The sequence below is a fragment of the Bidens hawaiensis genome, unplaced genomic scaffold, assembly GCF_021521415.1.
Source record: "Bidens hawaiensis isolate Kalapana, Puna unplaced genomic scaffold, B.hawaiensis_p1.1 tig00088310_1, whole genome shotgun sequence".
NCBI lineage: Eukaryota > Viridiplantae > Streptophyta > Magnoliopsida > Asterales > Asteraceae > Bidens > Bidens hawaiensis.
In genome coordinates, this window is record NW_027504335.1 from 1 (window position 1) to 15549 (window position 15549).

General features: G+C 33.8%; 2 protein-coding genes across 2 annotated transcripts; both read right to left on the minus strand.

Annotated features, from left to right (window-relative positions):
* Nucleotides 1–42: 42 nt before the first annotated feature.
* On the minus strand, nucleotides 43–4842 carry LOC143607865 (phosphatidylinositol 4-phosphate 5-kinase 8-like; the record flags this gene model as incomplete). The annotated part of the gene is made up of 7 exons (XM_077083149.1): nucleotides 4760–4842; nucleotides 1240–2313; nucleotides 989–1156; nucleotides 677–842; nucleotides 462–572; nucleotides 198–385; nucleotides 43–106 (listed from the first exon to the last, which is right to left on the minus strand). Coding segments are annotated over exons 2-7 (1770 nt in total), but the record flags the coding sequence as incomplete, so codon positions are not given.
* Nucleotides 4843–7551: 2709 nt separating this feature from the next.
* LOC143607866 (RNA demethylase ALKBH9B-like) lies at nucleotides 7552–10035 on the minus strand. The gene is made up of 6 exons (XM_077083150.1): nucleotides 9879–10035; nucleotides 8904–9380; nucleotides 8507–8592; nucleotides 8102–8412; nucleotides 7931–8002; nucleotides 7552–7837 (listed from the first exon to the last, which is right to left on the minus strand). Exons 1-6 carry the CDS (start codon nucleotides 10033–10035, stop codon nucleotides 7552–7554), a joined length of 1389 nt encoding a protein of 462 aa, XP_076939265.1.
* Between the last annotated feature and the right edge of the window lie 5514 nt (nucleotides 10036–15549).

Sequence of the window (15549 nt, forward strand, 5' to 3'; positions counted from 1 at the left end):
GGGGGGGGCGGGGGGGGGAAGGGGGGGGGGGGGGGGGGGGGCGGGGGGGGAGGGAGGGAGGAGAGAAGAGAGAGATTCTAAAAACTTGCAGTCTAGATGGATTTGTCTGCAAAAGATGTTGGAAGAAATTTATGTGACTAATATAAAATTATAAATGATGACAGGTACGTAACTTTGAATGCCAATGTATAGCTTACTTAAAAAGTGCCTCGCGCAATGACTTGTCCATATGGAATTCATATGCAAGATCAAGGTCTTTTAATGTGGTGCCCTCGTCTATGTCATCTTTATTTGTAATTCTTCCATGGCAAGAACCTTTCAAATCATAACGTCGATGTATCCGTAGTTCTGTTTTGAACATATTTCCCATGACTATAAACCGTACCTAGAAATAACATTATAAAAAAATGTGTAAATAATGTTAAAAGAAGACTAGAATGCAATAATTATGACGAAAATACCTTCTTGCCACCTCTCAGTGCTATCTCATGGAGGCCGAAAAATTTAGTGATCAGTGTGTTGTCATACATTTTTACATGATCATAATAACTTGGAAGCATCTTGAGCAGAACCTACAAAATAGACAAGATCAATACTCTTTGTTTTAGATTACACTAGGGTTCTAATGAGGTTTATATGTTCATAAAGATCAAAGATATGATGCAAAAGGTCAAACCTTTAGTTCAGATCTTCTTAAAGTCTTGATCACAAATCTGTCATCATGAGAAAGATAGAATATGCTGCCACTTTTCCCCGGGGAAGAAAGCTCTCTCAAACCATCATCTCCACATATGGACATCATATACTCTGCAGCATCTAACTTGAAAAGCTCCCTCAAATTCCTGAAAAATAGTCACCAAATCCACCACAATTACACAAAAATCAAATGTTATGATAATCAGGGTCACCATTAATCAAAGATCTGGTTCCTAAAAGAATACAAAGAAAACGACCCTAACATGTATGCTAACAACAATTAGACAGATACCTGAAGACCATTGGACAGTAGTCTTTCCAATAGAAGTCAACAGAATAATGTGGGGGTGTAAATTGTGACCCTTTTCTAGGAAAATACATTCTTATTCTAGCCCGTTCTCCAAAATCTGAAGATCTCACTTCACGCATTGGAACTGGTGTAATCTTGCCAACTGTGTACCTGTAAACTTCAAATGATACAACACATGAGTTGCAGTGTAAATAAACAAAAAAAAGAATCATATTCAAGTTGAGTTCATTTACCTGATACCTAGTTGCAGATTTAGCATCAGCCAGTAGCTTTTATGGCCTTCAAATATATCCACACATGATTTAGTCTTCACTTCATTTGCGTGCAATTTGTTCTGTTGTTTGTTTTTAGATGATAATCCTACATTATTCTTAACCCGCTCTTTCATTAGAACACCTTGCATATACTCCCGTTCCCATGCTACAGTACTATCATTATCTAGTTCACTTTCACCTTCATCTGAGATATGAGATAGCATATCTGCGTTCTCAGAAGTAGAAAACTCTCTAGAATAATCCCCAAAGCTATAATCTTCATCGGTTGGTATTCGCTTGCTTGATATCCGGCCCGAGTCTCTAAAGAATCCATTAAATGGAATCTTTTCAGATAAACTGCGACCGACATTGCGTTCAGAATCTTTAAATCTATCAGACCTACCAGTAGAACCATCAGTTACAAGTCCTTTCTTTTTGTCAAATCTTCTAAAAGATTGGGACTTACACTTGTTACTTCCTGCTGTATAAAGTGTGCCTTGACCATCTTTGAGTCCTTTAGTCCACGTCCCAAAATAATAACTACCGTCCGCAAACCGGTACACACCAGACCCGTGTCTATGACCGTATAACCATGAGCCATCAAACAGATCACCATTCAGCCACTTCATCACTCCTCTACCACACATTTTTCCCGCTTTCCAATTTCCAATATAAATATTGCCATTATTCCAAGCATACTTACCACTGCCTTCATGCACACCGTCTTTCCAACAACCATCATAAACATCAGAATTACTATATTGTTTTCTTCCAAGCCCGTTTTGGATGCTCAATCTCCATGAGCCTTTGTATGCAGACCCATCTGATTTTGTTAATGTTCCAAAACCGTGAAGATAACCACCAGAAAAATCACCCTCGTAAGTTGCGCCAGATGGCCAAGAGATGTGTCCTCTTCCAGACATTTTTCCTTCTTCCCAGTTGCCATCATAAACCGTACCATCTGACCATGTGTATTTACCTGTGCCGTGGGGGATTTTACCCTTCACGTTACCAAGGTAAACATCCCCATTTAACTTTATTTCCTCAGTCATCCTGAAACAATGAGGAATACACGGGAAACATAATCAGATTCTGAAATAGGATTAATGTAAAATCTAAAACAATTTTTAAGTGATGGAAATGGAGTTATTATGTAGAAGAGATGCTTATAGAAAATTGTGCAAAGATCCAGCTATCAGTTAATTTGTGATTTGTGACACCTTTAAAGTCACTCCGCATCTACACTTAAGAGAACTTAAGTCTTATTAATACATGATACATGCTGCACCCAGCTTTCTTTTTTGAAGAGTATCTTACATTTTACTTTAAAGACTATTTAAAAACTTAAATCATTATATGATTTCTGTCAGGATAGCCCTGCTTGCGGTGCGCACATATGATGTATATATGTGTGAACCCTCGGGTGGGCAAAAGTGAAATTGCACTAATTTTGACGTTATTTTACTAATCTCGTGAAAATAACGTTAAAAGTGACGGACGGTTAATCAAGCATCATGTAGTGGCGTTGATAGCTGAAAGATAAGGGTACATGCACCGATCAGCCGGTGTCCCGATGATTGAGTGCTATGTGCCTTATGTCCAAGGCTTGATGCAAAACTACTATCGAGCCGGGGGTCTCACCGGAAGCAGCCTCTCTATCCCTATGGGGTAGAGGTAAGGCTGCCTACATCTTACCCTCCTCAGACCCTACCATAGCTTTGCTATTGGTGGGATATACTGAGTACGATGATGATGATGATGATGATGATGATGATGATGATGAATGATGATGATGATGATGATGATGATGATGATGATGATGATGATGATTGATGATGATGTCAGGTGGTTAAAACTTATCCAGCTTAATATCAGTTTATAAGATGGAAAATTTCATATAACGTGTATTCAAGTTTATGGGAAGAACAAGTTGAAATTTAAACATACTATCCACTAGTTTCTTAAACCTGGTAAATAACTGATGAGGTATCCCACGTATCGGGCTCAACGTCTAAAATTGGGTCTGGATAAGGATTGGCCCATTGGGCCCTGCCCAGCCCATGTCCCTCTCCTCATATAAAGTAGACTCATTGATTAAAAAAGGGGGCTCCTACCCTCTCTACCTTCCCCCTCCCCCGTTGGATCTCCCTACAATACTCTTTATTTTGTTAAATTGTTATTTACTTTCTGTTATATATACATACATATGAAAATGACTTGATTGTGGTAGGGTGGTCCCCGGAATACATTGTAACAATAGTTTTATATGCATTTCAGTATTTCTTACTGTTGGGGTAGTCTATTCATAGAATGTATCAGTTCTCTAATAGTACTAATTACATATACAATCAGAATGAGTCGAATACTCATTTTTGGTTTTTGAGCCTATTTTCTATTGTGCCTTCGCGTTGACATTCGACATAAGCCTGTCCTCATGCCTTTATTTATCAATCTTCTTAGCATAAATTCGTGTACATTTGTCACAGGCAGGCAATACTCCCCTAATTTCTGGACTTGCTAATCTACAAGTAGATAGAACCTAATCTTTAATTGGTTGATGATAATAGGATTCTCAAACTTTTAACTATCTCATTTTAAGATAAGTGAATAACCATCACCAAAGGAAATGTGGATGTATATTAATATAGGTATGCACATACAAAATATAGATGTTATAACATAGATAAACTTGCAACACTTATTTTATGTTCTCTAAGAGAAAGACATATTGAACTAAATAACAGATGTAAAAGACCAAGGTGGAGTTTTATATCTGATAAGTGGAATTTGAAGATTTCAATCTAAAGCTGCTTATCTTTAAAAAAAATCTTGATTCAGATACAAAAGAACACAACTCTAGCATCATAACAATTAACTATTCACACAAAACTGAGTTTTAACGCTACGAACATTTAAATCATATGGCTTCCTAAAGTAATAAATTCTAACTACAAAACAATATACAATTGGATGTATCTATATAGAGAGAGTAATATCTATCCATTCATTAAATTAAAATATTTATACAGATAACTATTGAAATCAAAGCCAATTTACACTTTGATAAATCATGAATTATTTAATTGCAGTAACACAATAATATGAAATTGACATTGACTTAAGCACAGCCTCCCATACCACCTGAACAGGTCAACCAAAGTAGTCCAGTTTACACTTCACACCAAAATTAAACCTACACTCACCTACATTTTATCCTAAACTACCTAATCTAGAAATCCAAATCTCTTCACTAATTCAAAACAAATCCAGATGCAAAAACACATAAAACTAATCACAGATCTCCACTTAATCTATATTCAACTAATTAACCACTACCGTTATTCGCAGCACTGTCCATCAAACACGGCATCATTCCCTCAATCATCATATACAAATCATCAAATATTAATTAACACGGATAAACAGTAAAATCAGATCGATGTAAACTCAATGTGATTCAAATTAACTATAACCTAGAATCAAACATCGAGAAAACTACCTGTAGGATCGAATCAGACCGAATTAACTCAAATCCAAGCTAGGTTTTGCATCAGCCCTAGGCAAATGGATCCAATAAGACCGAATCAACTGAAATCCGCCGGTGAAGCAAAGAGAAAACGTCCGATTGAAGCTTCGAATTCGCTAATCATACACAGGATTTGATCAAATTGATGAGGCTTGTGGCGTGAGTTGAGTTCAGGTGGTGTATGTATGGTTTGAGAGAAAGGGGGAAAAGAGAATAATGACTTTGGGGAATAAGAGAGGTGATGACGTGGCAAGCATGCAAAATGTGTTGAATCAAGGAGAGCCGTTGGATCGGGTGGAGATGATGTTGATGGTGTTTTTGTCGTTGATCTGACTGAATGTTGACGCAAAGCATAAGGTGAGTTGTGAAGATTCACGGATTTAATTTTTATTTAAGGGACAAATCGCATCTTTTTTTATTTAAAGTTGAATATTAAATGTTATTTTATTTCTATGTACTTTGTTAGATGGGGAAAGGATCGGATTCATCCACGGCTTAATAGTTATTTAAACGGTTATACCCTCAATGTTAAAAAAAAAATTGGATAATGGGGTTGTAGATGCTTTCTTATCCTTTCATTAGTATTTCCTTCTATTTGTTTTTGAAAACATATAACTTATGCCTTGGTTATGATAGTTTATCGGTTTGATATGTTGAACCAATCAGTATAAACTCAAAAATCTAAGGTAATTCTCATCCGATCTCTCAAAATTTTGTCAGAAGAGTTTGTAAATTATAAGGTGGGGTTTTGAGTGTCAATTGTAGTGTGTAGAGAGAAACGTTAGTGATTTTTTTTATAAATTTGAAGAAAATATAGTGATTTTTTGTAAATTATATGGTGCAGAGATAAAACTGCAATGATTAAAGTAAAAAGTATTATTTAATTAAACAGGATAGAGAAATATAGTATTTTTTGTTGCGTAAATAAGTTGTATATATTTTATAGTTATTTAACTTTATGTATGATTACTTATGACTATGCGTAATTATTTAACTTGACGTGTAATTATGACTTGAGTGCCCAGTGTAGGATTGGCAAGTTAACCTCTTTTATATGTTAGCATGCCCCGTGTGTGTAATTTGAGAACTGCATAAATCTTAAACATAACTTACTACCCAAAAAAAGAAGTAAGGTGAGAAATGGCATATGGGTCAAAATCACTAATTAAAAAGCTAAGGTGAATAGGTGATGAGTAAAAGTTTGTGAAATATAAATGTGGTGAGAATATGAGAGAACAAATACTATCCATGCTTGCGTTTGTTCTCTCTACACGTCTAACTTCTTACTTCCACCGCCACCCCTCTCTTTCTCCATCCTTCTCAATGATGTTGTTGAATGAAACACCACACCAATCTAGGTTTGGCGGGCGGCAGCACCTTTCCTGGACCATTATCAAAATCCTACTCTTTAGGTTAGGTTTTAAATCGGCTAATATAACATACTTGTTAAGCAGTTTAAACCGAGCATGACCAACACTATAAATCGGTTAACTTGAGTACCACGAGTTTAGTAAGTGAGTTGACATGTTAACGTGTTTTAAGTGTATGATGTACTTCTAAGAGTTTATTTATAAATTATAAAAAGGGTTATTTTTTTAAATGTTAAAAGTTAGAAGTTTGATGATTTTAACTATTATCTTCGTAGTTCATTTCCAACAACTTTATGCACTATTTCTAACCAATCACACTCGAATAATTTCCATAATCAGTTATATCTACAAAATCAAGTTGATTAGTTGTGAATATGAGAGAGAAAACAATTTAAAATACACCAATTATAAAAAGATCCATTTGAGCTTATTTGAACCGCAACTAAACCACTAGTCATTACCTATATGTCTGACATCATAAGGGTCGACACACATAAGATGTGACTTGAGTGAGTCTGAAATGACAAGGCAATAATAAGACATGAATAAATGTATGTGTCATATACGCCAACTTGAAATCTTCCATCCAACATGACATATATTTAGATTTCACGTAGAAATAACTTTTTTTTTATGAGATAAAGGTAAAAATTATTGATTATTTGATATTACAATCATTCATTTATAATCTTCTGACGTTCATATTATTCAGTTGAATTAGGCTTTTATCCATTTATACATTGGGTTTTGCTAAACAAAGTGAAAGGCAAACAAAGTGAAAACTAACCTGTTAGAGCATTCTCATCCAACCTCTCGTATTATGTGAAGGGTGTTTTTATAATTTAAAGAGTGATTCAGGGTGTTGTGAGTGAAGAATTTTTATATTTTAGAAAAAGTAGTGATTTTTATGTATATTTGAAAAGATATTGTTCTATCCCCTATAATTTTTTAAGAAAGTGGTTGTGAGTGAAGGAAAAAGAAAAGGTAATGATAAAATGCATAAAAAGTGTTATTTAATTGAAATAGAGAGAGAAAATAAAGTGAGTTTTAGTGTAATTTTTTGTTTGGAGATAAAGGGTGAGATGGGAATGCTCTTAAGAAGCTAGAAAGGCATCAATAATTGTTTCATCCTCGTCTATCCTACTCACCATCTACCTTGCATTGTGCTGTGTGCATAATATACTACGCAATTCTCATATGAATCTGTAATGAACAAGCCAATTAGCATTTGAATTATAAAAAACAAGACTTTCATTATTAAATCATAAAGAATTATTTCACTTCCAACAACTGTTACTGTATACAGCTAAAAATTGAACAATCAAAACATAACATAGCGTTAAACGGTCAAATCGATACCATACAATTTTCCTAATCACGTTTATCTAACAAACTTCAAGCCTTGGAAACATTCTTCTTATAACCCGAATGCTGGCTTCCACTTGCAGATCCTAGTGGTGGGAAATCATCTTCTCCGTTAAAGAGGGACGGCCTGCTCCGATTTGAAACAGCACGAGCAGGAACAGAAACACGAGATGCCTCATTGGTTTTGATCGGCTTTTGTTGTGGTGGTGATTTAACTGAAGTTACGGTCAAAGGCCGTAAACCCTGTAACTCGGGATCAGGTGAGTAAGTGTAAGGAATCCTGCTCTCGTCCATTTTCCTGAATGTGATTGAAATTCTGCAACAAAAACAGCGAAATTAATATACGTATATAATGATGAATTGAACACTTATACATATGACAACGATTATTTGAAAATCGAGATCATACCTTTTGGCGGGTACTGCTGGGACGCAATGTTTGGCGACATCAGCACCGTTACCCTTCAACACAAGCACCGATCTGCATTATGTAAGTTAGAAAAGTCAACCATCACATTCAGAATTTGTTTTATAGAAACATAATCATAAACTAAAAGCACTGAGGAAATAGATATCATACCCGACAGGTAAAGATATGGAAAACGGGCCTGCGAACTCTCCAGCCCCGATAATCTCGAGGTTTGAACCAAACAGTATGTTGCATTGGGTCAAGAACGAAATTGTGCAGAATGGTCTAACAAAGTCATGATGATCAATATGTGGTGGAATGCAATCTCCTTCTTCGTATATATTCACGATGCAGCTGTTAGGAACACATGTTGGAGGTAGAACGTGCCACCTCACCAGCCTTTTGATCATATTTATGAATATTGGAGGCAGAGGATCAACTTCTTCGTCTCTAATTATTCCCGGAGGGTTTCCGTTCCTATCCTGAAAATTTTGAGAAAATGTCAATACAAAACCATATAATGTATACACAAGTAGGAAATTAGGAATTATAAAGAGTGATAAAACTGATACATACCACTGCATAATTATAGCAACAGCCAAATTGAATTGTTACGCGCCCTTTGCCTCGCATCCACTTTGCAGGTTCTGTGTATGTCCGCTCTGCAAAATTTCATCATTGTCTGTACAAAGAAACGACAGGGTTTTATCATTAAAGTTAGGTGTTTATAATATACAGTTTATGTAAGAAATTTTTAGTCATGAATTAATTGACTCAGGTTGTGTTTTATGTTGAACAGATAATATAAATAGAACAAAAGAAGAAAGACTAAACCGGTCAGAAGTCACCAAAGGTGTGTTATTAATGCAAAAAACCTCCTGAAATCCTATCCTTCTATTTTAAAAACATGTTTTAATTGTATAATACTTCGGACGAAAAGTAACCCGTTTAAACCCATTAACAGAATACAAACCTCTAAGTCGCCCCTTTTGGCCCATGCGCTGAAATTCATAGACGGATTCAACAATCTTCTTTTGCTCCTCAGCATTAAAGACTTGAGTGTGCAACTCAAGGCCTTGAACTACATTAATGTTCCTCCCATTAACTTTCTCAAAGCGCGTAAAGTTGGTCTTTCTTCCAACATTCATAAACCTCAACATTTCCTTCTGCTCCTCTGACTGCACTTCATATTCCATTGAAGAATATTCATGTACTCCATCATCAAACAATGCACCAGATTTTGATAAACCAGATGAGGTTGCGCGCTCGTTGTCCACTGACGCTGGGGAGAACTTGTCAACATAGTGTTTCTGACATCGTGAGTGACTAAACCCCGAAGAATCTTTCTTGTTTAAAGATTCTTGAATACAAGATTCCGAACACCTAACGGGTGTATCGTCTGATTGAGTAGAGTCAACACTTGAGATTGAAGATTTCTTGAGGCGTTTTCCTGCCAGTAAATAAAAAAGAATAAACAATAAGTGCATCTACTTTAAACTATTTTACAAACTAAAGAAGAAAACACAGTTTAATTTACAAATAACTGCTGCTAATATTATCCTCATAAATTAAACTATATATCTAGTTGTACCGAATTTTAAGAACACCATAAATCAAATCTTTCTTGTTTATTCTTCGGTTTTTGATTAACTGGTTCTAAATTATTTTTGAATGTATTATGATGTTACCCAATAAGTTACAAAAAAAAAATCACATAATTACCCCTTTTGTGAATTAAGACTAGTTTTGACTTCTAAAAGTCAAAATATATTATAAAATATGCAGACATTACATAAAAAAAACTTCATACGCAAACAGTAAAAAATCAATATTTACTAAAACTAAATTTAATCAAAATCATACAAATCTAACAACTGATTCATCACAATTCATAAAAACACACTTAATTATAATTTTTCAAAGCAAAAAAAGGGAGATCAAAGCTTACTCTTTTCAATGGATAGCACACGATCATGAAGACGACTCTCACAGTGGCCACAAAACGATTCAGATAGCAATTCTTCAATTTCTTCACGTTCAAAACCCTTAAGAATCGACAACCAATCTTTTTTCACACCCATCTCTTCCGGCTTCGGCACCACCATGCCGAAACGTACTCCGTTCATCTTTCACGGCCGCTTCGATTATTATTATTAAACCCAGTAATTGACGAAAGAAATAAAAACCCTAAAATTTGAGACTTAAGGAACAAGTCAGAACAGAAGTGTTTAGGAGTGCACGAGTGAATGCGAATGAACAAACGTGTCAGAATGTGTTTACTTATATTAACCCTTGTACTTTTACTATGCCGACTTTACCCTTACCTAAAATATACCAAATCCGGCAAATCTATTTTCTATAAATTAAAATTCAAAAACTTTTTTTAATGGCAATTCAAAAACTTTAAAAAAATAAATAAATGATTTTCTGAACGGCTCCTGACTTTTTTAAATATCTATTTTATTTTATTGAACGGCTTTTAAATATAGATTAAAAATAGATCTTTCGTCTTAATTTATTTTGAAATATATAAAAATAATAAATGAAAACAGATTAAGAGTAGATAGCTAATTAAACTAAACAAAATAATAAAGAAATTATGTTGATATAACAATAAAAATAATTAATTAATTAAATTTGGATCAAATGAATAAAAAAAGTACAAAATTATATATTAGTTTCAAAGTCTAACTAGCAAAATTGAGGTGGCATGTTCAAAACCTTACAAACGAAACGAAAGATTAGGGTGATTTGATAGAAATAAAATTTGTTGTTTAAAAAAGACATTTCACAACAAAATATATTTTCCACTTTAATCTCCCAAATATATTATTAATTAATTCCCGTTATCTTTGAAAATCATCCAAAATCTTTCGAGTTATTTTATTATTTCAATCATAAAATCTACGTGTCTTTATATATGTGCACTTTAATTTGATTTTTAAACTTTTTACTACCAAATTTAAATAATTATCACCTTAATTAGTAGGTTCTTAAACGCTAACGTCCTGTTTGGTTGGATGATTTCAAAGGATTTCAAGGGAATTGAAATTAGAATTAGAATTCCATTGTTTGGCTGAGTATGAGAAGGAATTGGAATTGAAATTAGTTTCCATCCAAATTCATCATTTAATGGAATTTAGATTCCTTTCATATATCAAAGTATTTTAAGGGATTTCAAAGGAATGTTCATAATTTACTCAAATAACCTTAGCAAGTAGTAACAAAAGTCACATGCATAGTCACCAACCACCACCAACATTTTATTCCAGCGCCACCGTTTTTTCCAGCCAACACCAACGCAATTCCGGCGAGATCTGAATCATGTTTTTCCGACCCGAAAACAACGGTTAATCAATGCGTTTTCCGGCCAGATACAAACGTGCGTTTTATTGTTAAATCTAAGCCCGCATTTTCTGGCCATGCTTAAATCAACACAACCCTTTTTTCAACAGTTTTGATTGCTAGCGGTGGTTGGAGATGGTGGTTGACAGTGCCGACCAACGGTGGTGAGTAACAGAGGAGCAGTGGTGGTGGTGACGATTGTGACCGGCGATGGTGGCTGGCAGCTTCAAAGAAAAAGGAAGAAGTCTAATAATTTTTTCAAATGGGTAGGGTTAGTTATATTTGATAAGTTGGAAGGGTAATTTTGTCTTTTTAGGTGTTTTTCAATTCTAATTCCTTTTAACAAATGTATAACCAAACATGAAATGGATTTTCAATATAATTTATAAATTACAATTCAAATTCCAGTTTCTATACAAATTCCAATTCCAATTCCAATTCCAATAAAGTCCACGAACCAAACGCATCCTAAGCTTAAAATAATCAACTTAATTCCATACAACTTGTGATATTTTTTATATTTATCTTGGATTTAATCTCAGTAGAAATAAAGCGGAGATATCAGATACGGAAGATTATTTGTGAAAATCGTCAAATCGATTGCTTAATTCTTAAGAAAATCAGAAACAAAATGAAAATAATAGTTATTTAAAAAGTTTTCTGTATCAAATAATTCTTAACTTCCTAATATACCATTTGACTTTTTTGATTAAATCCTTTTAACTTCAATATATTTGTGACATTGTCTTGATATCAACTGTTTTATCTATTTGATTAATGGTTGATTTTTTTTACGTAGGTAGCTCAGATAACAGGTCGGGTAGGTTGAATATGCTTATGTCACGTTGCAGTTGTGCATACTGTGGGTTCGGATGTTCGGTTGATAAACATATAAAATATTAAAATATAATAAACAACATTCGTTCGGTTGATAAAATGTCACACCCCGACCAATGAAGGCGGAAACGTCGAGGCGTGACATGATTGCTCATTGCACAATGACACTATAAAGTTACAATATTTAAACAACTCATTTAAATCCATATCATCATAAATAACACAACAATTGTTCATATAAAATACCAAATAGATAGATAAACAAATAACTTTGTTCTTTTATTTTCTAATATCCTAAAGCCAAGATAATAAGTTTCTTCAAGTAATCCAATCAAGCTAACATCAAACATGTAACACTGTATAAAATAGAGTTTGTCAACACGAAGGTTGGCGAGCAATTTTCATAGTTTTGGACAATAAGTATATAGTATGAAATCCACAACTAGTATATGAAAACAATAAATAATAGCAACAATTTAGATAATAAAACCGTCAATAAGAATACATTGACGACAATAATGAAATCGTCATTAAGAATACATTGACGACACCTTTCTATATGGGGATACCATATATACTCGGAATTAACGTATGATCATACTTTGATGAGGCTACCCGCCTTAGCATTCAAGAGGCTACCCGCCTTAGCATTCAAAAATTTGCACATAATCATGTAAATCATATAACATCAAATCGAGCATTTATTTAAGTAAACATATACAATACGTGTTGTGGTTTAAGACTCAAGTATAAATCATTTGAATTTGAATAAGTATGCAATGCCACCCCCAAAACGAAAGATGGAAAACGGGGGATGAAAATGTACTCACATTAACAAGTAACTTGAAAGATAGTGTCGTGAATAATCAGAGAGATCGGTTTAACGAGCAAGACCTATATTAAACGGGTCTTGTGTTAGTAGGTAGTCTTTGAAGGGTTTAAAATAAAATACATGACAAATAAAGTAAATAAATAAAGTTTAGGATTTAAAATGTAAATATTTGAGAAATTAAATAAACGAGTTTTGTAAAATAAGTTTACTCGAAACCGGGTCTCGTTATTCTATTCATTAGTTTTTTTTCTTTTTTTACTCAACCTATGTTAAGTAATAATGTGGGTTAAAATACGATATTGCAAAACCTTTGGTTATAAGAATACCAAAACGAGGTTTAAACGACTGTTCGGGTTTGTCGGTTCGGGACTTGATAATTGACCAAGCTCACAGTTAACTTCCCAAAATAATAAATGTTATGAGATAACTCAATGAAATCAAAATAGACTTAACCAAGTATGTAGTTCTATTGTGAAGAACCTTAACGTTCGTTAAGCGAGTATACGACCTTATCGGTTCGAACTTGTTATAAGATCAAGTTGGTTACCGACATGCCAAGTATGTTTAGAAATTAACTAAAATTAATTTAAAATATAATCTTGAAGAAAAATATGAGTTTTGGTGGCTAAAAACACACATGTGTGTCTTAAGCGAGTGAACTCGGTTTAGTTCGGTTTTTGGTTCGGTCCTTGACTCGGAATAAGACCGAGGATGGTTACCACATACCCAATTACCATGGAACTTGTAAAATAACTTATAAATAATAATACTCAAGTTTTACATTCAAAAAGTTAACAATAAAGCTTTTAAACAAAAGTTCGGTTTTTGGTTCGGTCCTTGACTCGGAATAAGACCGAGGATGGTTACCACATACCCAATTACCATGGAACTTGTAAAATAACTTATAAATAATAATACTCAAGTTTTACATTCAAAAAGCTAACAATAATGCTTTTAAACAAAAGTTCGGTTTTTGGTTTGGTTCTCAACTCGGGATGAAATCGAGGCTAGTCACCACATACCCAATACCATGGAACTTGACAAATATGAAAAATAAACTAAAATATGTAAAATTTAAGCAAGTATAACAAGTTATATTGTTAGATTTGTTAAATATATAAACAAGGACTACAAAGTCCTCCATGTAACCTTGCCTTACTAGTCCGACATTTCAACCAGCCGAGACCGGAGAAATGAAAGACCGAAGGTAAACAAGGAGTGTATATTATATATATGTTGTAACATCAAGCTTTAAGTATTGAGAAGTTAGTTAAAATGAAAGATTAGCTTATGAAGAACAACCTTAGAATTCAAGAATTTGAGAGAGAAATGAAGAAATGAGCAAGCACAAATGAAGAAGATGGGTGTGTATATATAGGGTAAGTTGAATGGGTCTTTCATAAAGGGTGTTTCATGAAAATGGGTTGGTTATAGACCCAAGAAAGCACAAACTACAAATGGGTCCTTCAAGTCTCCATTTTGGTAGTTTTAGTCCCTAGAGTTCGTTTTGAGCGTTTTCGGGGAATTTTAAGAACCGAAAAGGGTGTTTTTTTTATCCAACAACTATGAAACAAATATTTAACATACAATTCATCATTTTGATAATATCGAAAGGTTCGGGATACAAAACGGGTCGGGTTTACATTAAGAATACAAGTATAAAATAATCCGAAATTGACAAATGTCACATAAAACCTGAGTGCTGTCGATATTGGGCGCTGCAACAATGAGTCGGTAAAACTCAGACATTGGTAAAACCTAAGTCTCACCGGGTGTTGCGATGGTGAGTTGACGCGAATTCAGTCGATTTCGATTACGTTCGTCACGATATCAGAAGTAAACCAAAAGGCCAGTAAAATCCTGACGTCGGTAAAAACCTAAAGTTGTTTATTCTGAGCGTTTCATCTATGAGTTAAGACGATTATCAGTTTAATTATTAAATTTGAAAAAAAAACATAATAATAGAAAATATAATGAACCACTTTGGCGCTACCACTTGGCCCAATGAGGACATAACGGCACCAAAGTTATGAATTATATATATATGTATAATTGTTAACGGTATAGGAATGAAATGACAACTTATATTTTAATATATATTTGTATATATATTTTTTAATATATAGTTGTATATATTTTATATATATATATATACTAAAAGGCAAATGACCATTGTCTCACAATCATCTATTATTCATAACCTTAATACTATTTAATTGAAGTGTTAGTTACCTCTTTTGTTTTCTTCATCTCATCGCATCTTCCAGGAATCCACCGACCCCCTCACTATCACACCATCTTTTATCTTTGACCGCCTCATCTGTTACAATATAAACGGTAATCGAGCTAAATAATTATAGAAGAAGAACAATCACAAAAAAAAAGATTTACTCTCAAATCATTATCTACCTTCATTCATCTCATCCCTGTCATTTAAGTACAAATAACTAATTAAGTGCTAAATAGAAACAATATATACATCAAGATCATGTAAAACATGAAAAAAGTTTATAAATAAAAGAATATCTAATTTATTAAAATATAAAAATACATGCAACATATGATTTTCTCCTTTTAAATTAAATGTCATAGTCAAATGTGTTCA

What these genes read in the sequence shown, in the direction of transcription:
- LOC143607866 (XM_077083150.1), bottom strand. Translation starts at nt 10,035, where the DNA reads ATGGTGGTGCCGAAGCCGGAAGAGATGGGTGTGAAAAAAGATTGGTTG. An exon ending in GTTGCTATAATTATGCAGTG is followed by an intron (nt 8,413 to 8,506) that starts GTATGTATCAGT and finishes CAAAATTTTCAG; the next exon opens with GATAGGAACGGAAACCCTCC. An exon ending in TCCATATCTTTACCTGTCGG is followed by an intron (nt 8,003 to 8,101) that starts GTATGATATCTA and finishes TACATAATGCAG; the next exon opens with ATCGGTGCTTGTGTTGAAGG.